Here is a 21,861-nt window from a genome sequence, read left to right on the forward strand (position 1 = left end):
CCTAGGGGACTCAGTGACGTGGGCCCACTAGACGGAGGGGACACGCTCCCTGACCCCGCCGGCAGGGCACTGGACAGGGAGTATGGGGTTCTGAAGAGACGTTAGTCCCCTGAGAAAAAGTCTCGAGGCTCTAATCGAATCACTGCAGTACCGATCAGTGCGCGACTCCCCCACCCTGCCAAGAAAACTTGCAGCTTGGGGAAAAAGAGGAGTGGCGGGGGGGGGGGGGGGGGGGGGGCTCTCAGAGATCCTGGGGAGGGGCCAGAATTCATCGGGCCACAGGGGCCACATTGGTCCCTCCTCTTCCCCTATACCCGGGCATTCGAGCCCTGAGACCAGTACTCAAGGGTGATCCAGGCCTTACAGGCTCTCCGACCGCGGCCTCGGGTAAGTTCCCCGAACCAGAACAGCCTGCTTAGGCGACAGGGATGAGAGCGCTCTACCTCGTGGCGCTAAGACTCCGGAGTTACTGCACAGGCAGCACTTAGCACCATGCCCGGCACCCACTGCGGCCTCATGGAGGCTGGCCTAGGGGAGTGGGGGGCAGATGGGCCTCTGATAGGCCGCCAGCATCCCCGGAGGGCTGGGGACCCCCTGAGAGTGGGGTGGAGGGTCCGCTCCATCGACGGAGACCGCCCCCGCTGAACGCCGCCCCCCCCCACCGCCGGCCACCCCCCCCCGCCCCCACAGACCGCCCCGAACCCCGCCGACCGCCTCCGCGGCGCCCCCACCCTGACCCGGGCCTCGCCGAGGGGCCTCCGCGCCGCCCCGCCCGGCCAGGGTCAGCAGGACGCCCCGGCTCGGGACCGGGACGCCCGCGGGCCACACTCGGAGCCCTGACGGCCCGCTCTCGGCGTCGGCTCCTCCAGCCGCCCCCCCCCCCCCCCCGTCCCCGGCCGCCACGCGGGTCCCGCAGCCCACAGCCAGGCGAGCCCCGACCGCCGAGCCGCAGGACTCCCCCGGGACGGCCGAGGACGCGCAGCCGGAGCCCCGCGGGCCGAGGCCCGCGGTTGGGGGCCGCAGCCCCCTGCCTCGAACACGCGGCCCCTCTCGGGAGCGCGGAACCCGGCGGCTCCGGGACCCGCAGGGAGACCCGCGGGACCGGAAGCCCGCAGCCGCACTTCCGGCGGGGGCGCGGGGGCGAGCGGGTGGCCGCCGCCCCCCCCCCCCCCCCGCTCCGTCGCCCGCGGGCGTCACTTCCGGGCGCGGCGCGGTGAGCGCGGGCGGCACGGCGGGTGGGACGGGTCGGCGGGAGCGCGGTCCCCTGCTCGAGCCCGGGAGCGGCGCCGGTCCTCGCCCGCCGCCTGCCCGTGTGCGTCTGCGGGCGGCGCCCCGGCTCCAGAGGAAGCCGGTGGCCGCGCGGACCCTCACCTGCCAGGGCGCGTGCGCGCGGCCGTCGGCGCGCCGCGGGGACGCGGTCTGATTCACTTATCCGTTCTAACGTAGAAGTGCCCCGGAGGAGACCCCGCCATGGAAGGCAAACCTCTGCTGATGTCCCGACAGAGGACGGAAGTGGTGTGCGGGGTCCCCACCCAGGTGGTGTGCACGGCCTTCAGCAGTCACATCCTGGTGCTGGTGACCCAGTTCGGGAAGATGGGCACCCTGGTCTCCCTGGAACCCAGCGACGTGGCCGGTGACATCGGCAAGCCGGTGCTCACCACTAGAGTCCTTCTGGGGCAGGACGAGGTATAGTGGCCGGGAAGGGGTCCCTACACTGGGCGGGGGAGCGGGAACCGCGTCTGTGGCTCCGTTTTGTCAGTAGGCAAGCCCCCCTTGCGTGGCTGCCTTTCCCAGCCCGTCGGGACTTTATCCAGCAGACAAGCAGAGACACTGATTTTGTAGTGCGGGTGCCTCGCCTTCCTCTTGACCCTGTCACCGCGGCCTGGAGGAGCGAGTGGCTGTCCCTGTTCGGTCTGAAAGATGGCCTGGCAGATTGGACAGACCCCCGCCCCCTAGCCCGGCAGACTCGTCTTTTGGGAGTCCTAGATTAGAGACAGCCAGCAGGCACCCGGGCATCAGAAGGCACTGAGAAAATAAGTATAATGGTGCATGTTTAGCATTTTGTGTAGGACCGGAATGTTCCGGAGCCTCCTTGAACCCTGAACTGCTGCCGCATCACACTTACCGGGTCGGGGTCCGAGGCTGGTGCAGAAGCCAGGTGGGTTCCTACCGGAAAAGAGACTCGCGGTTCAGATGGTTTCTGTCGTTCCTTCACCAGCCTCTCATCCACGTCTTTGCAAAGAACCTGGTGACGTTTGTGTCTCAAGAAGCGGGAAACAGAGCGGTGCTCCTGGCCATGGCCATGAAGGACAGGAGTGTGGAGGGGCTGAAGGCCCTGAAGGAGGTGATCCAGGCCTGCCAGGTGTGGTGACCACGCCTGCTCCTCGGCGCGGCCAAAGGGAGACCCCGACACGCTCTCGATTCGGAGGCCCTCCCCTGGCCGGTCCGCAGGAGGAACTGTCTGGCCTGGGTCCCCGGAGCCGGAAGAAATACGCACACCTCAGGCGGACTCTTGGTTGGTTGGGTCGCTGAGTTACCCGCGGTCCGGTGGGAGCACAGCCGTGCAACGTGTCTTGGGGGGCTTGTGAATGGTTCTCAGCCGGGTCCGGGTAGTGGCATTTATTTGAGAGGCGAAAGAGGAGTCATCAGGTAAGAGTCCTGGTCCTCCACACGCGGGGGCAACTGTTGGAGGACGGCTGTTTCTAATAAAAATAAACGCGTACCCTAAGTGACTTCACCATCCTTCTTAGCAGGACTGAGAAGTTTCAGTCACATGGCGGGAATTCGGTTCTGGGTGCGTCCGGCGGGAGGAAGCCTCGTTCGGCAGGAAACAGTGTACTTCACGCTCTGCACACGCTCACCCCACTCCTCTTCCTCTGACTTCGCCGAGCGCGTTCGCATTGCTGGGCAGCCGTTAACTTCCCTTCCACGAACACTCCCCACGGTCCTGCCGGGCGGCAGTCGCTGCGAGGGTGTGGGGCACAGACCCCAGCCTCAGGAGCCGGGGAGTTGTTCATGTCGCCCCGCGGGCCTGGGGCCAGCCACGGTAGGGCCGTGGGCCCGCTGAGTGCCCAGGGAGGGAATCCTGAATGCTGGGGGAAGGGCGCGCAAAGGCCAGGAAGCAGAAGTCCAGCGTGGGACGGCACGGCTGAGCCCGGGCCCCAGGGTGTTGGGGCTGGCAAAGCCCGAGGGTGGGGAGGGGGCCGATGGCAGGGGCCTCGTGCTGAATGCTGAGGCCTCTGAGGCCTCGGGGCTTGAGTCAGGCGGGTTTGCCTTTTGGAAATCATCCCAGGAAACACCTCCACAGGCGGGTGGAGCTACAGGGTGGGGCCTTTGTGCGGCCGGGCCTCTGGGAGGGCAGCCTGGGACCCGCGGGGCTCCCCTCGTCCCCCTCCGGCCACAAGGGCACGTCACTGGCCACACCAGAAGCTGGCAGGCTAGATGTTCTGCCATGTGAGTCTGTCCCACAAGCTAGAAGCCCGCGGGAGAGCGAGCGGGGGCTCAGGATCTGCAGGCAGAAACCAGCGGGGATCCCCGTGCGCCCAGGATGGCCTTCTGGGGTGGGGGGGCGGTTCTGAAACAGAAAGTCTTAACCTTAGAAACCCTCCAGGGCGGGCAGTGGGAAGACGGGGCCGAAGCCTCCGGACCAGCGTGAGTTTGCCGAGGGTGGGGCAGAGGGAAACCTCGAGAGCTCTTTCCCTCGGCAGACGCTGCCCGTGCAGGGCACAGACTGGCCGAGGGAATCCGACCAGACTTCCTGGAGGCGGCACCGACTCGTAAGCGGGGAAGGCGCTTCACTCACCTGCTGCTACGGGGAGCCTGAGTGACCAAGGTCCCGCCGCCCCCTCCTGGTGCCTGCACCTGTCAGGGACACGGGGGGGAACTGAAGCAGGCCCATCCCTGGGAGACACGGGACTCCTTTGTGGCCGGCTTCGCCCCCCCTCCTGGTCTCGGGCAGCCATGTCCCCAGCCTGACCGCTCCCACCCTTCCTGCTTTCACACTGGCCTTCCCCGGTAAGATCCTGCACACCAAACCGCACTTGGTGGGCCGCTTGGGGGACCGGGACCAGCACAGGTTCTAAGGACACAGGAGCCGACCGGAGAAGGGAAGGGATCTCCACACATACGAGGACCCCCAAGGTGACTCGTGTGTCCTGACGGGTGGGCAGTAATGTCATGGCCAGAGCGAGGAAGCCCGGGGGGCGGGCACGGGAGACCTTAGGTGGGAGGGGAGGAGCTGGCCCCCGGAGAGGCAGCCCCCCCCAGAGCAGGAGCAGAGGCCTGGTGTCCTCAGGTCAACACTTCGGACCAGCGTCTGCCCTGTGAAGTCATGACTTCTCCCGTGTAACAAGCAGGGGACCTGAGGCTTGGGTAGGGTCCCGTCTGAGCCTAGGTTTCGGATCCGCAGCCTCTGGCTTTCTGTTTGGTCCCTAAATGCACAGCAACAGGACTCACACACGTGCTGCTTGGCACCGTGGCCAGGCTCTGGGGCCCACCCTTCTCGGCCCTCACTCAGACTGGAGGGAGGTCGCCACCCTGGTCACCCCCGTGTGCCAGAGGGGGAAACCGAGGCGGAGTCACGTGGCCGCCCTGAGAAGAGGCCGGGGCGCGCTGGCGGACGCGGGCTGAGGACACGGGGCGGTGCCGGCCCTCGGCCGCCCACCTGGACGGTGGACGTGTAATGGAAACCAGGCCCCCAGCACCTTCCTCAAGTCATCGACAGCGGCCCGAAGCTCGTAATACACAGACCGACACTCGAGGCTCCCGGCCCGGAAGCCGCCCTGCCGTGCAAATGCAGGCACGTGACTCTGCCCTTTGCCGCGGCCGGGCCCTCCCGGCTGCGACGATTCTGGGGGAGAGGGACGCACTCGACAGAGACCGCGAAGCCTCGGTTTCCGCAGGCGGGGCTGTGTGCTCCCCGGACGTGGACGCGGGTGGCGCTTACCCAGCGATCAGACTGCAGTTCGGCCTTGCAGTGATTTGTGGCCCAGCGTGAATCATGATCTTCGTTTCGGGCCAGTTTGCCAGCCCCTGCAGCCCAGACTGCCAGACGAGGCTCCTTTGTCAAGGCCGTGCCCTTGGTCGACAGGGCGTGATCTGGCCGGCCCAGCGCCACTGAGCTGCACGTGGAGACCCCCAGGCCCCTCCCTCGCACGCCCCCCCTGTTCCTTAGAGGATGTGGGGGCATGGTTCCAGCTCCGAGCCAAGGGCCGGCAGGTGCCCTTGGGGGTCAAGAGAAGCCAGGGAGGGTGGCCGCTGTCTGCTGTCACCCCGAGCTGCTTATCCAGGGCTTTGACAGAGCCCCGGTCCCCCCAAACCAGGTAGGACAACTAACCGGGGGCATCAGACGCTGCTCGCGGGACCGGCTCTTCCGTTAACGCCCTGCAGTGAAGTTGGAAACCAGGAGGGGGGCACGCGGGTAAGTGGCCAAGACGATGCCCATGGATGAGTGAAATCCGAGGGCCCTGAGTGCCCAGGGGACGACGGCAGGGAGGCGCTCTGCGCCGCGGTCTGCTAGTGCACGTCCCAACAGGAAGCACGCAGACGCGGTCGCGGGGGGTGAGGACTGGCTCGTGGGAAGCGAGGACGCATCAATCCCTGAGGTCTGTGACAGGATGGGAGGCCCCGAAGCCCCCGGGACGGGGTGCGGGGGGGGGCTTTCGGGAGGAAGCCCACGTCTGGGGACATTTTGATGGGGACCGTGTCTCCGTGGGCCCCAGGAAGCCCAGGCCAGAGGCCAGAGAGCCGGTGGCCGATAGTCTTAGGGGTCCACGTCTCTGGAGGAGGCGCGCTGCGACCTCTGCGCTGGGCTGCTCAGGGACAGGAGCCCATCCGTTGTGAAGGCAGGTGGGGACCCCGCGGGCCACCTCGATTCCTGGGCCTTGCGATCTGTTGGGCCAAAGTAGGGAGGCAGCTGGAAGGAGGGGAGGGGGAGAGACGCTGAGAGAAACAGAGGTCTCCGAGAAACCACAGGAAGTCCCAGGCTGCGCCGGCTCACGGGCTGTGCAGACCCCATGCTCAACCTGCACACGACCTGGGAGCACACGGACCCCTGATCCCCCTTTGCAGCCGGGAACACCAAGGCTCAGGGCTGTGCAGGTGAAGCCAGTGGGACTGGGGCCACAGCATCGCTCCATTTAACCCTCGCTGCACCAGAGGAGGTGGGCGTCAGACTCCCGCCCACACAGACTAGCGATGCAGCCACGGGGGTCAGTGGTCCCGACGAGATCCACACCCAGATGGCAGGGACCCTGAGGCCAGCTTGTGGCCCCCGCTGGACGGTGGCAGGGCAGGGCAGAGGGTGTGGCCCCGGGCGGCATCCCAGCAGGCAGGGCCGGTCCGGCAAGGTGGGCAGGCAGCAAGGAGGAGTTTTCTGGGTCCAGGGAAAGGCCAGGACTTCCCCAGAAGCAACAGCGTCTCAGACCAACCCTGGCTGCCGTGAGGAGGAACCGTGGAGGTCCGGAGGCCTCACCGTGGGGCTGGACATCCCGGCCACCCCTCCCCGGCCTGGGGCCCCGCCGCCGAGCTGCTCTAGGGGCCCGGCCGGACAGCCGAAGGAGCCGCCATGGAGGTGAGCTGTGGGCCCCAGTTCACGGGAGGGGCGAGGGGTCCAGGCCGGGGTCCCATTCACTCCAGTGGGGCAGGGGCTCTCAGAGAAAAACGCCCACACCTTGAAATTCTGGGAGTCCCAGTGTCTGTGCCCCACTCCTCCCCTCAAGAGGACAGGGCCTGGGCAGGCCCCAGGATGCCACCTCGTAGCCAGAAAGGGTCCTCAGGTCAGCACCCCACCCCAGCCCCGCATAGAGATGGAGGAGGGCCTCCAGGTACACACCCAGGACAGCCAGCTACCTCTGGGGCAACAGGCAGGTACAGGCAGGCCCTGGGCACACAGAGCTTCTCTCTGGGGAAGGAGGCGGCACAGAGGAGGGGGCCGCCCAGGAATGCGCAGGAAGGACGGGGGAGCCCCAGAGGAAGGGAGGGAGGCCCCAGATCCCACGCTGGGGTCCCCCGGGGCTGATTGGCCCAGATGACGAGAGAAGCCTACGGCAGGTGACCTGGCTGGCAGGACAGCAGGACTGAGACGGCCGTCTTGGGCTGTCTTGGGCTCCAGCGGCCTGTGGCCACCTCCAAGAGAAACAGGTGACAGGGAGCCCGGGGCACGCGGAGGCTCCAAACACAGAGGGAACTGAGGTTCAGAGAGAACCAGGGTCTGCCCAAGGTCACGGACACAGAGAGCGGCGCATCAGGGTCCCACCCCGGTGCGTCTGACCCAGGGCCCTGGCCCAGGTCCCGGAGCCTCCCTGCTCACCCAAGCGTGTAAGGGGGCCCGGAATGAGAGCTGGAAGGACCCGCCGCCCCCATCCCCCCGGGGCCCAGAGGGAGGGAGAAGCGGCTCGGGGCCCCGGCTAGTAGGTCCCTTCCGCAGCCAAAGCGACAGGGCCACAGAGGCCCCGCTGCTGCCCCACTTCTCCCAGCTCCCACACGAGTGGCATAAAGGCCTGAGCCCCCAGGACCCTTGGCTACCAGTGGCCCCAGTCCAGTCACCCCAGGCCCCAGGCCACGGTGGGTATTAGTTGAGTCAACAGCCGCGTGGGCTGTAAGAAAAGCTCGTGGCAAACCCTGTCTGCCACTCCCCGGGCGCCAGGCAGGGAGGGCCCCCGGGAGAGTCAGAGGACTCCGATGCGGCCGGCCTGGGGGGAGCGAGGTGTCTCGATGCCCCCACCGCCGTGCCCCAGCCCTGCCTCTGCCTGCCCAGGGGTGGGGGTGGGGGGCAGGGAAGGGGCTGCGAGCCTTCAGTGATGTTCCCAGGTGGCGGCCCGTCTGAGAAGGGGGCTGGCCTGGCAGGGCAGGTGAGGAAGGAGGTCCAGGGCCAGCAGGAAGGCCAAGGAGACACGGGCCGGGGGTCATCAGCGGTGAAGGGCAGGTGTGGGGATGAGGGCTCCCAGGTCTCAGCCGCCCCACAGCCCAGCCAGGACCTGCCGGGAGTCCAGGCACCTGGTCACTGTAGACAGGGGTCAGAGGCCCTGGCTGCCCGGATCTGGGCAGGCAGGTCCGTCCTGTGACAGGCTGGGTCAGCGTCCAGCCCCAGGCAGGGAAATCAGGCTGGGCCGGCCCGCCACCTCTCCTGAGTGTGCGTGGACCGTGACACCCGCGGCCAGGGGTGGGGCCACATTCAAACAGCCCCACGGGCAGCCAGGTGCTGAGGAATCAGCCGTCCTAGCCCCCACGCCCCCAGGGCCGAACCCCAGCCCCCACCCGGCTCCTTCCCCTGCCGCCCTCCCATGCCCCACCCACGCAGGCTCCTTCTCTCCAGGGAGAGCCCTGGGGCCGGACCCTTTCCCTGAACTGAGAGCAGGCCGAGGGGGGTTGTCCCAGGCCCCCAGTGACGGCAGGTGTACGACCGGCTGTACCCCAAGGAGCGGTGGAGAACTCAGACTCGTCCGCACAGATGAGAAAGCAAAGGCCCAGGGGGGTGAAGGTCTCTGCTAAGGTGACCGCTCAGGGCATGGGCAGAACAAGGCCCTGAGGGCCGGGGCTGCCCCCTGAGCGACAGGTCAGGAACCGGAGAAGGAGGGGAGGGGATGGCCCCCACCTCGCAGGGTCCCAGGCTTCTCAAGGGCACGCGTGGCTGGCGCTGGTAGGAAGGCCCCTGAGCACAGCCATTTCCCAGAGTGTGCAGGAGGGGGACCCCCGGAGGCCTTCCTGGAGGCAGTGGCTGAACAAGAAAACTTGAGGGCAGACCTGGCCTCCGCCGTCAGAGCAGGGGTGGCCTTGGGCAGAAGAGGATCCCGGATGCCTTGCCCCCCACCTGCCGCTGTGCCCCACAGTGTTTCTGCCTTTGAGAAGGCGGCGCTTGGAAAGTCCCTCCGTCTGGGTCCAGGGTCCGGGCCTCGAGCCTCCCCAAAGCCAGGCCCTTCAGTGCCCTCCCAGAGGCCTGGGCCTGCTGACTCCAGCTAGGAAGTCCTTCTGACATCTAACCACAGTGCCCCTGCTGCATTCCCAGTCACTCCAGCAGCAGCCTGGGAAGGATGTTTCCCCGCCTGTAGCACGAGTGGGTTCCCCAGGCCCCTGCCCGCCCCGTCCATGTCCCAGAAGCTGAGTCTTCTCCCTCGAGGGTCCCCAAGCTATTGTCACCAGGGGCGATGATGGGTGCTACCTCCAGAATTGCCCCACAAAGATGACAGCCACGTCCACGGCCGGCAGCACCACCCTGCACACACCGATGGACGCTCCTGTGGGTCCCGGGGCACCGGCTGGGAGCTGGCATCGAGGGATCAGGGCACATACAGACTGCCCACCCCGCATGTCCGGGGATGGGCACGGCAGCCCCTGTGCAGGGGGCGGGGGGCAGCACAAAGCCAACAGGTGGACAGAAGTGGGATTTGAAGAGGGGACAGGACCGAGTGGGTGACATGCGAGCCTGCAGGACGAGGGGACGGCTGGGAGAAAGGTCGGTGTGGAAGGTTCCAGGCAGTGCTCAGAGGAGGCCCGCTGGGGGTGATGCAGAGTGGGGGGCAGACTCAGGCAAGGCCTGTCCTCGGGGGGCTCCCCCGGGGCTGGTGTGTGCAGGGGTGGGGCCGCAGACACGGGGATGAACCTCTCTGAGCCCCCCACCCCCACATCTAAAAGGGAACGGTAGTTCCAACAATTCAGCCCTTGACCCCATCGCCCAGGTCTGCGGGGAGCGTTAGGTGGCACAGAGGACACGGACGGGGTGTCCCCATCACGGGCACAGAGCAGGCACTTGGTCCTGGTACCCACGGCCGCAGCATGAACGCGTCTGCAACCAGAGTATGGCCCCGACCCCAACGCCCCCTCCAGAGACACAGCAGACAGCCGTTCCCCAGAGGGCCTCTGGACTCAGGGTTGAGCCCAGGGCAGCAGAAGCCAGGCCCCCCAGCGAGCCCAGTGACCTGTCTGTCCCCCTCCACCCCTCCACCCCTCCACCCTGGAGTGTTTCCAGCGTACCTGTGGGGGACAGGGTGAGATTCTCACAACGCAAATTCACCCATCCTTGAAACAAACCGTTTCACCGCATCGAGTGCAGCGGCCTGCCTACCTCGGTCCACAACTTTGTCATCGCCCCACACGGAAACCCATGGCCCCACGCGGCCCACGCCCACCCCACCCACCGAGACCCCTCCTGGCCGCCCGGGGCCCAGGCAGGAGCCACCTGACCGGCTGGCACAGGCAGGTGAGGGCACCTGGCGGCCTGTAGGATCCTGGGAGCCAGCTGCCAGCGGCCAAGATAGAATGTCAACCGCGGGGGGAGGGGACAGGCCTCAGCTCCTCCCACTCCTGCTGGGCCCCTCCCCGCAGGCGGCATCTCAGGTGGGCTACCCTGGAGAGGAGGCTGTGGCCGCCCCTCCCCAAGCCCGATAGGGCCTCCAGATAGCAGCCCTTCCCCACCCCCGTGGGGCTGCCACCAGGGCCACGTGGCCACACAAATGACCAGCCAGGCTTCCCTGGAGGCCGGGCCTCCCAGGGCCGGGCCTGAGCTTCCTGCCTGAGAGGTAGGCGCTGGGTCGCTACGGTGGGGCCGGAGGGAGGGGGAGAGGCCAGGGAAGGCCTGGGTGGGAGAGGGGGAGGTGCCCGGTGCCCCAGGTGGCCGGCAAGCAGCTGGAGAACTGGCATCTGGGGCCGGCGAGCGGGCTCGGGGCGGAGAACGGCCCCGCAGCAAAGCTGGCACCCCGACAGTCCGGCAGGTTCCGGGGAGCCGGTGGGGGCCGGGCCGAACTCCCCATCGGCTGCCGCGGGCAGTGCTGTCCGACTCCACCCCGGGCAGCCAGGGCAACGGGGGCTCCCCCACTTTCCCAGACGCCTCCGGCCCCTAACGTGTGGGGTCCCCGCAAACCCGAGCAGTGGAGGCGGGCACCACCCCAGGGAAGGAGGGCGTCCCGGGCCCAGGCCTTGGAGCCGAGTTCCTGTGCACGGAGCTGCCCAGGGCTGCCCGGGGTCAGGGGAGCGGGCCAGCCGGTCAGACTCCGGCTCCGCCTGCAGCGACGGCTGCCCCCTCCCTGCCCCCGCTCCCTCCTCCCCGGGCTGCCCCGGGGCTGCTCCCAGCCGCCTGGGTGCACCTTTGCCCTCGCTCCTCCCCGCATCCTCTCTCACCTCTGCAGATGACTAACGCCTCGGGGCTCCTGGGAACATGGCCACGGCCCAGCCCCGGGCCGGCTGTGCCCACCGTGCCCGCCGGGCCGCAGATGGACCGCATGGGGAACAGCTCCCAGGGCGCCTCCCGGCTCTTCCTCACCACCGCGCTGGCCCGCGGCATCTCGGGGGTCTTTGTGTGGACCGCCCTGGTGCTCACCTGCCACCAGGTAAACCCTCCCCTCTGCGTCTCCGGGTCCCCGCTCTCCGTGGGACGTGGTCCTGGCTGGCCCTGCTGGCATCTGGGACCTCCAGCCATGAGCTTGGGGCAGACATCAGAGGCGGCAGCAGGCCAGGGTACAGGGACAGGGGAGGGGGCCTTGTCCAGAACGTGGCGTGTGGGAGCCAGGGATGGGAGGTCTGTGCCAGGGACAGAGCTGGGCTGGGAGGACAGGGCGTCGGGGGGGGCCGCCCCCTCAGATTCAGGGAAGCACAGGAGCCCCCGGCCCCAGGCGGTGACAACCCCCGGCAGACGGGGCAGCCCCCCAGAGGGGGGATGGCCGCGCCCAGCAGCGAGGAAGAACGGGCGCGGGCAGCAGGTCTTGGGTCTGAGTGCAGGGGCCGGGCAGTGGAGAACAGACATTCGGGGAGGCACCGGGGCGACAGCGAGGTGGGAGGCCAGGGAGCCGGCCGTCTGGGCAGAGGGCACTCAGGACGCAGAAGAGCGGAGTTTGGCTTTCAGCCTGGGGGGTGTGGGAGCCAGAGAAGGCGGCGGGGGGGGGGGGGGTGATGTGAGGGGGGGCAGTGCCGAGAGCAGAACTGGCCTGCAGGGTAGTGCAGCCAGCACTGGGGGAGGAAACAACTGGCGGGGGCTCCGGGCCAGCAGGCAGGGGGGTGGGTGGCCCAGAGGCCTCCAAGGCACGGAGGGGTGAGAGACTCCCATCTCGATGAGAGCTGCCTGCTGCGTGGCCTCAAATCACAATACATGGCAGACACAAGGGTGTGATGGGGGCCAGTGGAGCACAGTGCAGCTGAGAGCGGCAGGGGCCATCAGGGAGGACAGCCTGGAGGAGGCAGTGTTTGCACCGCCCCTGGACAGGTAGACCGCACAGGCGGGTGGTGCCTACTCCTCGGTGGAGGAACGGTGTTGGGTCTTGGGGAGGCTGTGATTTATAGAGCAGAGAGCAGCAGAGTCCTGGGTCCGGGTGTCCGGGTCTCGGCTTCCCCGTCTGTGTAACCCTAACCTTCTGCAGCGCTGGCGACTGTGTGTGTGTGTGTGTGTGTGTGGGCTTCCTGGGTCCCCACCGCCTAGACAGGGCAGTCAGGGACCCCCCCCCCCCCACCTTGGAACGCAGTCCCGTCCCCGCCCACACTGCCAGGCCCCTGTAGCTCAAGGGCAGCTAGACTCTGTCCTTCCAGAGCCCAGAAGGACAGAGGGAGACTCAGCCTCTCGCTTTAAAGACGGGAAGGCAAGGCCGGAGAACACAGGGAGTACTTGCCAAGGCCACCCAGCCGGGCAGCGCCAGCACTGGGCAGAATCCACGTCTCCTACTGGCTGGTCATGCCGGGCCCCTCCCACTGCACCAGCTGGGACTGAGGGACTGATAAGGAGCCTGTCCCCTGCCCCCGCCACTCCCTGCGGGTCCGCATGGGGCTCCACACACAGCCTCCCCGTCAACTGCCCTCTCTCCGCCTGGCACTGAACGGCACCTCCTCCAGGAAGCCTTCCAGAGGTGCTGTGGGACCACAGCCAGCCCTGTATACCCAGCTCCCTGGTGCATCTTCCTCGTGAAGACCCTGTCACTGGTTTTTCACGTCCTCACAGACGATGTGGAAAATCAGGAAAGGTTTATCGATAAACAGTGGTCACCTGTATCTTCCTACCGTCGCGGAAAGACAGGGATCTTTCCTTTTGGGTCTGCCCTGCATTTCCAAGGCGTGCGGGGCCGTCCTTGGTTTGTCTTCTGGTGTTTACTCGGCACCTCCTGGAGCACGTCCCCGCGTGGGCATCTCGGGACACCCCCTCCGCTGGCTGTGTGGGGCTCCTCTGGGCAGCCTGGCCCCTCGGCCGCGTATCCGCTCCGAGGGACAAATCCCGGAAACGGGTCAGGGCCCCGGCCCCGGCGACGGCCCGCCACGCTGAAATGCCAAACTGCCCGCCCAGGGGCCACAGACGGCCCCTCCCCCAGGGAAATTCTCCTTGGACGAGTGAACACACGAGTGCGTGCGTGCATGCGCGTGTCCGCTAAGAAGGGGCTGCCGCCCCCGGCGAAGTCCTCGCTGCTGCCTCCCACCGCCCCTCTGGCCCGTCGCGCCCACGCCTCCCTGGCTCTGTCCGCCCAGATCTACCTGCACCTGCGCTCCTACACGGTCCCCAACGAGCAGCGCTACATCATTCGCCTGCTCTTCATCGTGCCCATCTACGCCTTCGACTCCTGGCTCAGCCTCCTCCTCCTGGGGGGCCACCAACACTACGTCTACTTCGCCTCGGTGCGTGACTGCTATGAAGGTGAGCGCCCGGGGAGGGCCCGAGGGACGCACAGCCGGCTCCGGAACCCCACCCTCCGGGGCCCGGAACCCCACCCTAGGGGGCGGGAACCCCACCCTAGGGGGCGGGGAACGGCTCGGTCCAGCCCGGTCCAGCCCTGCGGGAACCGGCCGCCTGACGCCTGACCCCTGACGGTCAGGATTCGGGATGCGAGGGCGGGGTCCAGGCCCTGGGTGGGGCATCGCTGCCTCAGTGACCGCTGAGGGCTCCGCCCGCCCCGGGGTCACCGGGGATGGCGTGGGCTCCCAAAGCTGAGTGAGGGTCCTGGGCGTGGGCACACAGGGGGTCAGAAAGCCCTCCTGCAGCCGGGCATCCCCGGGGAGCCCAGGCTCACTGCCGCCCGCCCTGCCCTGCCCCTCTGCAGCCTTTGTCATTTACAGCTTCCTGAGCCTCTGTTTCCAGTACCTGGGGGGCGAGAGCGCCATCATGGCCGAGATTCGGGGGAAGCCCATCCGGTAAGCCTCTCGCCCCGGAGCCCACGGGGGTCCCTCCACGCCCAGGGCAGCAGGGCGGGTCTGGGGACGCGTCCCCCCGGAGCCCTGCTTCAGGGACTGGTCACCCCAGGTCAAGCTGCATCTACGGCACCTGCTGCCTCCAGGGCATGTCCTACTCCATCGGCTTCCTTCGCTTCTGCAAGCAGGTGAGTGGGGGTCTTGCCTGCCTCTGCCCTCCCCTCCCAGCCACCGCCCTGAGCGCCCCCACGCTCCCCTCCCCCACCCAGGCCACACTGCAGTTCTGCATCGTGAAGCCCATCATGGCCGTGGTCACCATCGTCCTGCAGGCATTCGGCAAATACCACGATGGGGACTTCAAGTAAGGCCAGGCTGATGTGCCTGAGGGGAGGGGGCGGGCCCGGCCTGGTGGGGGCACCGTGCTGGGCTGCTGGGCGGAGGCAGGCAGGGCCTGGGGGAGGGCTCAGCCCAGGGCCAAGTCCCCATATGAACGGACAGGCCTCGCCCTCCTCTCGGGAACCCGCCAGGGCAAGGCCGTGGCAGGCAGACCCACGTGTGCCAAGGACCCCAGGACCTCGCAGCCTGCAGCTGGCCCACCCGGAGGAGAACGAGGCGGGGGGGTTAAGGCACTCAGGCACGGGGCGCCGCCGGGGACCTCCCTGGTACCAGGAGCCCTGTGCCAGGTCCACGCCCACGCCAGCCCGTGCACACGCACAGGCACACACAGACCCAGCTCGCACGCACGTGTCCACACCCACGCCAGCCCATGCACACGCACGGACCCAGCTCACATGCTTATGCGCACACAACGCTGACATGTGCACGTGAACACACACCCACAGGTCACACCAACATGCACACGCATGTTCACATACACCCGCCCGTGTGTCCACGAGGTAGAGGCCCGCTCCCGCAGGCCGTGCCCAGGTGGACAGAGGAAGAGGGACACAGGGTTTCACAGGGAGAAAGGCTACCTCCTCACCGCTGTGGTGGGGCACCCCAGCTCCCTCGCTGTTGCTCTTGGGTACCGTCCGCCTGCCACGCAGGGAAGGTCTGGGTCTGGGTCACTGTCGGTGCCCAGGCTGGAGCGCACGGGCCAGTGATTCGGCCGAGACAGTGGGGAGGGCACGGGCAGGGTCCTGCCCTGACCCCCGACCCCTGCTCTGGCCCCAGCATCCACAGCGGCTACCTCTACATCACCCTGGTCTACAACGTCTCTGTCAGCCTGGCCCTCTACGCCCTGTTCCTTTTCTACTTGGCCACCAGGGAGCTCCTGCAGCCCTTCGAGCCTGTCCTCAAGTTCTTCACCATCAAGGCCGTCATCTTCCTCTCTTTCTGGCAGGGTGGGTGGGCTGCTGGGGCAGGGGCTGGAGCCCAGAGCCTGTCCCAACCCCATCTCCGCCCCTGTTCTCCGGGTGCCCTTAGGCCTGGCCTCAGTCTCTCTGGTTGTAGCACAGGCCAGTACTACTGCTCCCTCAGCCAGAAGCCACACAGCCCCTGGCGCAGGGGAAATATCGAGTCCCTGTCCAGTAGGTCTGGCCTGTAGTGGATGGAACGGACAGGCAGAGGCCCCGGGCCAGGTTGGGGACACCCCCAGACCCCACCCTGCAGAGGCGGGGGTGGGGGGTAAGTGTCAGGCGGGCCCCAGCTCTGGGACCAGGGAGGTCAGGGCAGACGCTTGGGGAGCGCCCAGATGGCCACCGTGCTGAGAACTTGGCTTTGGAGGCACCCCTCCCCGTGAATGTCAGCCACCCCAACCCCCACCGTGGGACAGGACCACACGGATGGGACGTCCCAGGGCCTGACCCTCGTCCCCTCTGCAGATCCCGCTGAGCTCACAAGGCCCGTGTAGGGCAGGTGCCTGAGCGGCTGTCACCACCCCCCAGGGATGCTGCTGGCCATCCTGGAGAAGTGTGGGGTCATCCCTGAGGCCCAGGTCATCGACGGGAGCAAGGTAGGGGCCGGCACGCTGGCCGCAGGCTACCAGAACTTCCTCATCTGCATCGAGATGCTGTTTGCCTCCATCGCCCTGCGCTACGCCTTCACCGTCCAGGTCTACGCGGAGAAGGAAAGCTCGCCAGGTACGCGGGCCCCACGGGGGGTGGGGGTGTGCCGAGGGCCTGCGGACGGGGCCAGACAGCCCCGCCTGCCTCTGGCCGCACCACATCTCTGTCCCGCCCTCCTGCACGGGCCCAGGGGATGTCAGCCACACGGACAGGGAGACAGCCCCATCAGAGGCTAGACGGGTGCGGCGTCTGCTTCTGGCCCAGGGGCAGCGAGGTGCATGGCTCCGAGCTCGGGGTGAAATGGCTGGACTGGACGTCTGGGCCCCTGGGCCCCGGGCATCCCTAGCGAACGACGCTCAGCGGCAGAGATGGCCTGCGGCCACTCCAGCAGCCTAAAGTGACAAGTGTGAAGGGCTCACTGTAGGCTGGAGAGAAGACAGGAGCCAGCCTGGGCGGACTCCCCCTGTGGCCCCTGGGGAGTCCCGGCTGGGACAGTCCCAGGGTAGAGGAGCCAGGCTGGGATTCAGAGGTCCTGAAGTGCCCCCTACTGGCCGAGCCCGGGGCCTGAGGATGCCAGACCCCAGCCCTGGGCAGCCCCGAGGCCGGTGGGGGCAGGGCCGTGTCCCCAGGGCCCAGGCCCCCGATGGGGGGTGGCGGCGGGGGGGGGGGGGGGGGGAACAGGTCCAGGGCGCCCTGGCCCCACCCACGTGCTGTCTGCCCCCAGCCCCCGAGGCACCCATGCACAGCATCTCCAGCGGCCTCAAGGAGACCATGAGCCCACAGGACATCGTGCAGGACGCCGTCCACAACTTCTCACCCGCCTATCAGCACTACACCCAGCAGGCCACTCACGAGGCCCCGAGCCCTGGTGCCCACCCCAGTGTGGCCGGAGGCTCTGGCGGCCTCAGGAAGAGTCACAACGTGGAGAAGAGAATGCTGATCCCCGCAGAGGACCTGTAGGAGGGCCACGGGGGTCCCCGGCCGCCTGCCTGGACCAGGCTGCCCAGGCCTCTGGGAAAGCACAGGGCCCCTCACCCTCTTGCCAAAGGTGAAGCCCCTCCTGGGAGCCCTGGTGCCAGGCCAATGGCACCACTTCCCAGCCTTCCTCCCGCCAGCAGGCCCGTGGCCCCAGGAGAGGGCACCTGAGTTTATCTGACGAACCGGGAACCCACCGGGCTCACCTGGCCGTCATGGGGCTGTCGTGAGGCAGGCACCGGCAGGGCAGGGGCGGATGGACGGACCTCACTCTGGGCCCTGGGAGAGCGAGGCAGCCCCGGCCTGAGGACACCGGAGCTGTAGGCGCTACGGGCCGGTGGGGGCAGGGGACTGGGCTGGGCAGAGCTGCTTTGCACCCCCTCCAGCCCTGGGGACTCCTGAAAAGCCCCCACCCGGGGAAGGCGTGCCTCATGAGGCTCTGGGAGGTGCCCAGGGCCACCTGCACAGAACCTTCACCCTGGGCAGCCTGCGAAGCGTGTGGGGCTCCTGGGGGCATCACCTATTTATACATAAACAGCCTGCTTTTCTAGTGACTCCCGTGGCCTCTGTTCCTGCAGGGTCGGCGCCCGGTGGGTGGTCACGGGAGCCCCACTGTGCTAAGTCTGGGTGTCGGGGCAAGTGTCCCGGGTGACGCTCAGAGCAGGGCAAAGAGCTCACGCGTGGACAGAGCGCCCTGCCCTGTGGCCCCGAGAGACCCAGGATCGTGCTCACCTTCCTCCATAAGATGGGCCTCCTGCCAGCCCGCCCTCGGTGGGTGGATGAAGGCCACGGACGCAAGCCCGGAGAGGGCACAGGGCACAGATGGGTCACACCTGGAGCCTGCCTTCCCTCGTCCTTCTCTCTTCCTGTGCACCAGGCCAGCACCCTGAGAGACACAGGCCCTGCCATCCAGAAGCTGTGACATGCCCGAGCAGCCTGGGAAACACGAAAGAGGGGCCAGAAGCAGCCAGTGGGGTGGGGAGGCCTCCGGGAAGGCCTGTGTCTGGAAGGGGGTGTGGGCAGGGGCCCGCGGGTGTGGGGAGCCAGGGCCGCAGGCCGGGCAAGAGCGGCCTGGTGGGCGCCACCCAGTGACAACCTCCCAACCCATCACTGGGGAAAGAGGGCAAGGCACGGAGGGTCCAGAGACCCCGCAGGGCAGGAGTCAACTACCAGCGTGGGCTCACCCCGCGGCCTCCTTGCTCCCTAGGCCTGGAGACACGGGACTCAAGGCCACAGCCTCTCCAAGGGCCCGGATGGGCTGCCCAACAAGATAGGCCAGGCTGCCTCCCCGAGCGAGGCCCCCACCTGCCTTATCATGCCCTCTGCAGTTGGCGGACCAGAGTCCGCCCAGCTCGGGCCCCACAGGCTGCAGTCAGCAGGTTTGGGGACAAGCAGGTTTGGGCACGGGAGGCTGTCTGGAGGAGGCGAGACACGGTGCCAGACCCACCATGAGCGAAGGAGGTGGCTGTCCTAGAGGCCCGTGCCCAGGAAGGGCCACCACTTTAGGGCCCAAGGTGCCTAAGGCTATGTGCACAGGGTAAGTGGGCCAAGACCCCCTTCAAAAGACCAGACGCACTGCGGGCTCCCGGCTGCAGGGGCGCCCTCAGGCCAGGCCTGTGCACTGGGGGCAGCCTGGTCAGCCTGGCACTTTGGGGTGAGGGGAGTCCACGTTTACCGAGCACCCACTGTAGGACCCGGCCTACGCTTAGTCCTCACGACAGCCGCAGGGAAGGTGACGAAGGCCCAGAGAGGTTAAGCCACTTGCCTGAGGTCACAGAGCCGGCAGGAGGCAGACCAGCCTCCCAAAGGCCGGCTCCCCCACCTGTCCAGCCCCTACAGACACCTCTGCCCAGACCAGACCCCGCTTCTCCTGGACACCCACAGGGGAGCACAGAGCCTCAAGGTCAAAGCCGCTGCACCCCCCTCACCGGCCTCGTCCGCCAGGGGGGAGCTTGGGTGCTCTGGAGGAGGAGGGGAAGGAGGCACGTCTCACCACCTAGGACAGCAGGGCCGGCTTCCGGTTCTGGGCCCCACCGCACAGGGCCAGGAGCGGCCGGCTTATCTAACTTATCCTGGCCTCCGTGCTCTCATGTGGGAAATGGCCCCAACAATCCAACACCAAGGAGGCAGCCTGGAGAGGTGGGTGGCCAGGGCGGGGCAGAGGGGTACCTCTTACTTCCCAGGGGCCCGGAACAGGGCTGGGGTCCGTGCCTCCCCAGCTCATACCCACAAGCTTGCTGCCAGCTGCGGTCACCTGGCCGCCCCAGGGCTCTCGCAGGAGGCACAGGCTGGGCTTTGGGGGTGTCTGGCTTAGCCGTGGGCCACGGTGACCCCATCGTGCTGGCACACTCGGCCCCCTGCCGAGTTCACAGAAGGGAGCGCTCGGCTAGAAAGGGGAGGGAACGGGCCCTCCGTCACTCAGAGGTTAGAGCCAAGGTGCTGGCGCTGAAGCACCCTGCCCACAAGCGACCGCAGGAGCCACCCTGTCAGCTCAGGCAGAGGTGTGGCGGGAGGGCTGGCGGGGCTTGGAGACCCTAAGGCCGCACCCACCAGCCCACCCTCCTTCGGCGGCTAAGGCTGAGCTCGGACACGTCTACCCCTTGGAGGAACAGTGGGAAGGGAAGACCGGTGAGGAGGGGACAGCGTCCCCAGAGGATGGGCCCTCCACTCCACTTCCTTTAGGCTACCGGGTAGGGCCCCTCGCTGCCCACCCCGGGCAGGACGTCTCTCTCCCCACCTCCCGTAAGACCTGGCCTGAGACAGGGGCACAGGCCGCCGGGGGGGTGGGAGGGAGCAGCCCCAGCTGGAGAGGGAGGGCTGCCCAAGGGCTGGGGGGCTCCTGGTCTCGGTGGATGGGACCCTCAGGAATGGTGCCCACCATTCAGAAGGCCAGCTGGCCAGCTCTGCCAGCCTGACCCCCTGCACGCACCGTGGCTGACCGGACGGACCCCGGAGCCAAGGAGACCCATCGCAGGGGAGGGCGGCCGGGTCGGGGGCTGGGATGTGGGGGGGTGCAGCGGCCCAGCACGTTCACAGCCCCTGCACTCGAGGACTCGACCCAAAGCACCAATCACAAGACCAGGCGGGTCTGAAACCAGAAAACTCTTTATTGCAAAGGTACAAAAGCGTCACAGCAGAGATGTACAGCAATAAATTAGGTGGTGGCCGTGAGGGGACAGGGCAGGCGCAGGGCACATGTCATACGGACAAGGACCACGACGTGGGGTCTCTTCTCAATAATTTATACCATGATAAAAGCAGCACAAAAATAAATATTGAAATGGAACAGCTGAGTGACCAAGGCCAGGAAATGGGAGGCCTTGCCCCCTGGGAGGACAGAGTCTGCCTCCCTCGGGAAGGACCCCGAGTCTGAAGCACAAGAATCAGGAAAACAAACCCAAGGGACAGAGATCCTTGCCTTTTAAATAAAACAAATTCATATATTAAAACGGGGACAATGAAATCTCAACGAGCTGAAAGGAAAGGCGTGAGAGAATGCTCCGGTCTTCCTTCCCTGGCCCCTGGTCCCCAGGAGCGGGCAGGCATGGCGAGGTGCACCGGGCGGTGACAGAAGCCCCCTCTGGGCAGGGGCGGGGGGGGGGGGGGCATGCAGGGCGCCAGCACTCCCGAGGGCAGCAGGCAGCGGCGACAGCCCCCGGCCCCCACCCCCCCTACTCCAACCGCAGCTCTGCTCGATTAGGGATTTACAGTAAAAACAGGAAAAAAGTTACGAAAAATCTGTACGATAAAATGTGTATATAATTTTATATATATATATACTTTTCTCTCTTTTAAATATTTCCCCGTGGTCCTTATTGATATCCAATGTGGATTACCTACCATGGCTATGGTATCGACAGCTTTTTTTTTTTTTTAATTTTTTTTTTACACCTGGGCCTTTTGCTCCGTAAGGATCCGGCACGCCCCAGACCCCTCACCTTCCCCCAGGACAAGGCCCAGGCCAAGGCCGCACGGCAGTGCTGCCGGAGAGACCCAGACGTCTTCCGTAGGGAGCTCTCCGGGCGTCTGTCCCGCCCAGTCTGCCTCTTCCTGCACAGGGGCGTTGCAGCTCGCTGGGGGTCTCCCTAGGTAGCGGGGGACAGGCCAAGAGGAAGCCGGGAGCCCCAGCAAAGGTCACCGAGGTCATCAGGGGCTCCAAGTGTCAGAAAGAAAGAACAGGTAAAAGTTTCAGGCGAGGAATAAGCACCAAGGTGGCCGCGTCCCCTTGTCCTCTGCACCAACAGACCACCCGGGCGCCCCCAGAAGGCTGGTCCTGGCCCGGTGCCTAGCGTCACCTCCTCGGCCGTCACACCCTCCTCACCCTCGGACTCCACCGGTCACTCTGGCAGCGGGACCACAACCCACTCCCGAGGCCGCCGCCGACTTCCCACCTGCTCGCGGACTTCCCACCTGCTCGGCAGGGATAGCTCCGCTTCCGCCCCAGACCGTGCCGGCCCTCCCTGCGCAGGGCTCCCCACCAGCTCCCCGCTGCGGACCTCCCCAGGGTCGGTCCAACAGAGGGGAAATTCCCGAGTCCTTGTGCAACTCTGCACGTGTACCCCAGAGGCCCCCAAGGGACCACCCGGACCAACCCGCTCCTCCGAGGTCCCGCGCCGCCGGCACGCGGGTGTCGCGGCAGGCGCGCCCCCAGGCGCGCACAGTCCTAGAGCAGCCCCCCCTCCCTCTGCCTCGCGGGGCGTGGGCCTCTGGTGGAGCTGAAGCAGGGTCAGGGTGCTGTGCGTCACCGGGGACAAACGGCTCCTCCCCAGGCACCCAGAGCTCAGTCAGG

The 21,861-nt window shown here is 67.0% G+C and overlaps 2 protein-coding genes across 7 annotated transcripts; both read left to right on the top strand.

The window, feature by feature from the left end:
- Nucleotides 1-270: 270 nt before the first annotated feature.
- Nucleotides 271-2,726, top strand: PSMG3 (proteasome assembly chaperone 3). 3 transcript variants are annotated; one of them, XM_027042395.2, is made up of 3 exons: nucleotides 271-387; nucleotides 1,447-1,686; nucleotides 2,219-2,726. In XM_027042395.2, the coding sequence occupies exons 2-3, from the start codon at nucleotides 1,471-1,473 to the stop codon at nucleotides 2,369-2,371; spliced, it is 369 nt and encodes a 122-aa protein (XP_026898196.1). In that variant the 5' UTR covers nucleotides 271-387; nucleotides 1,447-1,470; the 3' UTR covers nucleotides 2,372-2,726. The 3 variants fall into 3 exon arrangements, with proteins under 3 accessions (XP_026898196.1, XP_026898195.1, XP_053069792.1); XM_027042394.2 differs by lacking the exon at nucleotides 271-387 and adding an exon at nucleotides 1,102-1,213; XM_053213817.1 differs by lacking the exon at nucleotides 271-387 and having other exon boundaries at nucleotides 1,220-1,686.
- A 2,712-nt stretch (nucleotides 2,727-5,438) lies between these two features.
- Nucleotides 5,439-17,619, top strand: TMEM184A (transmembrane protein 184A). 4 transcript variants are annotated; one of them, XM_053213816.1, is made up of 11 exons: nucleotides 5,440-5,603; nucleotides 6,384-6,571; nucleotides 10,049-10,195; nucleotides 11,121-11,321; nucleotides 13,435-13,600; nucleotides 14,004-14,094; nucleotides 14,204-14,279; nucleotides 14,361-14,452; nucleotides 15,265-15,434; nucleotides 15,978-16,172; nucleotides 16,822-17,619. In XM_053213816.1, the coding sequence occupies exons 2-11, from the start codon at nucleotides 6,566-6,568 to the stop codon at nucleotides 17,055-17,057; spliced, it is 1,380 nt and encodes a 459-aa protein (XP_053069791.1). In that variant the 5' UTR covers nucleotides 5,440-5,603; nucleotides 6,384-6,565; the 3' UTR covers nucleotides 17,058-17,619. The 4 variants fall into 4 exon arrangements, with proteins under 4 accessions (XP_053069790.1, XP_053069791.1, XP_026898193.2 ...); XM_053213815.1 differs by having other exon boundaries at nucleotides 5,439-6,571; XM_027042392.2 differs by lacking the exon at nucleotides 10,049-10,195 and having other exon boundaries at nucleotides 5,442-6,571.
- Nucleotides 17,620-21,861: the final 4,242 nt, after the last annotated feature.

This window comes from Acinonyx jubatus, chromosome E3, assembly GCF_027475565.1.
Source record: "Acinonyx jubatus isolate Ajub_Pintada_27869175 chromosome E3, VMU_Ajub_asm_v1.0, whole genome shotgun sequence".
In the NCBI taxonomy this organism is placed as follows: domain Eukaryota; kingdom Metazoa; phylum Chordata; class Mammalia; order Carnivora; family Felidae; genus Acinonyx; species Acinonyx jubatus.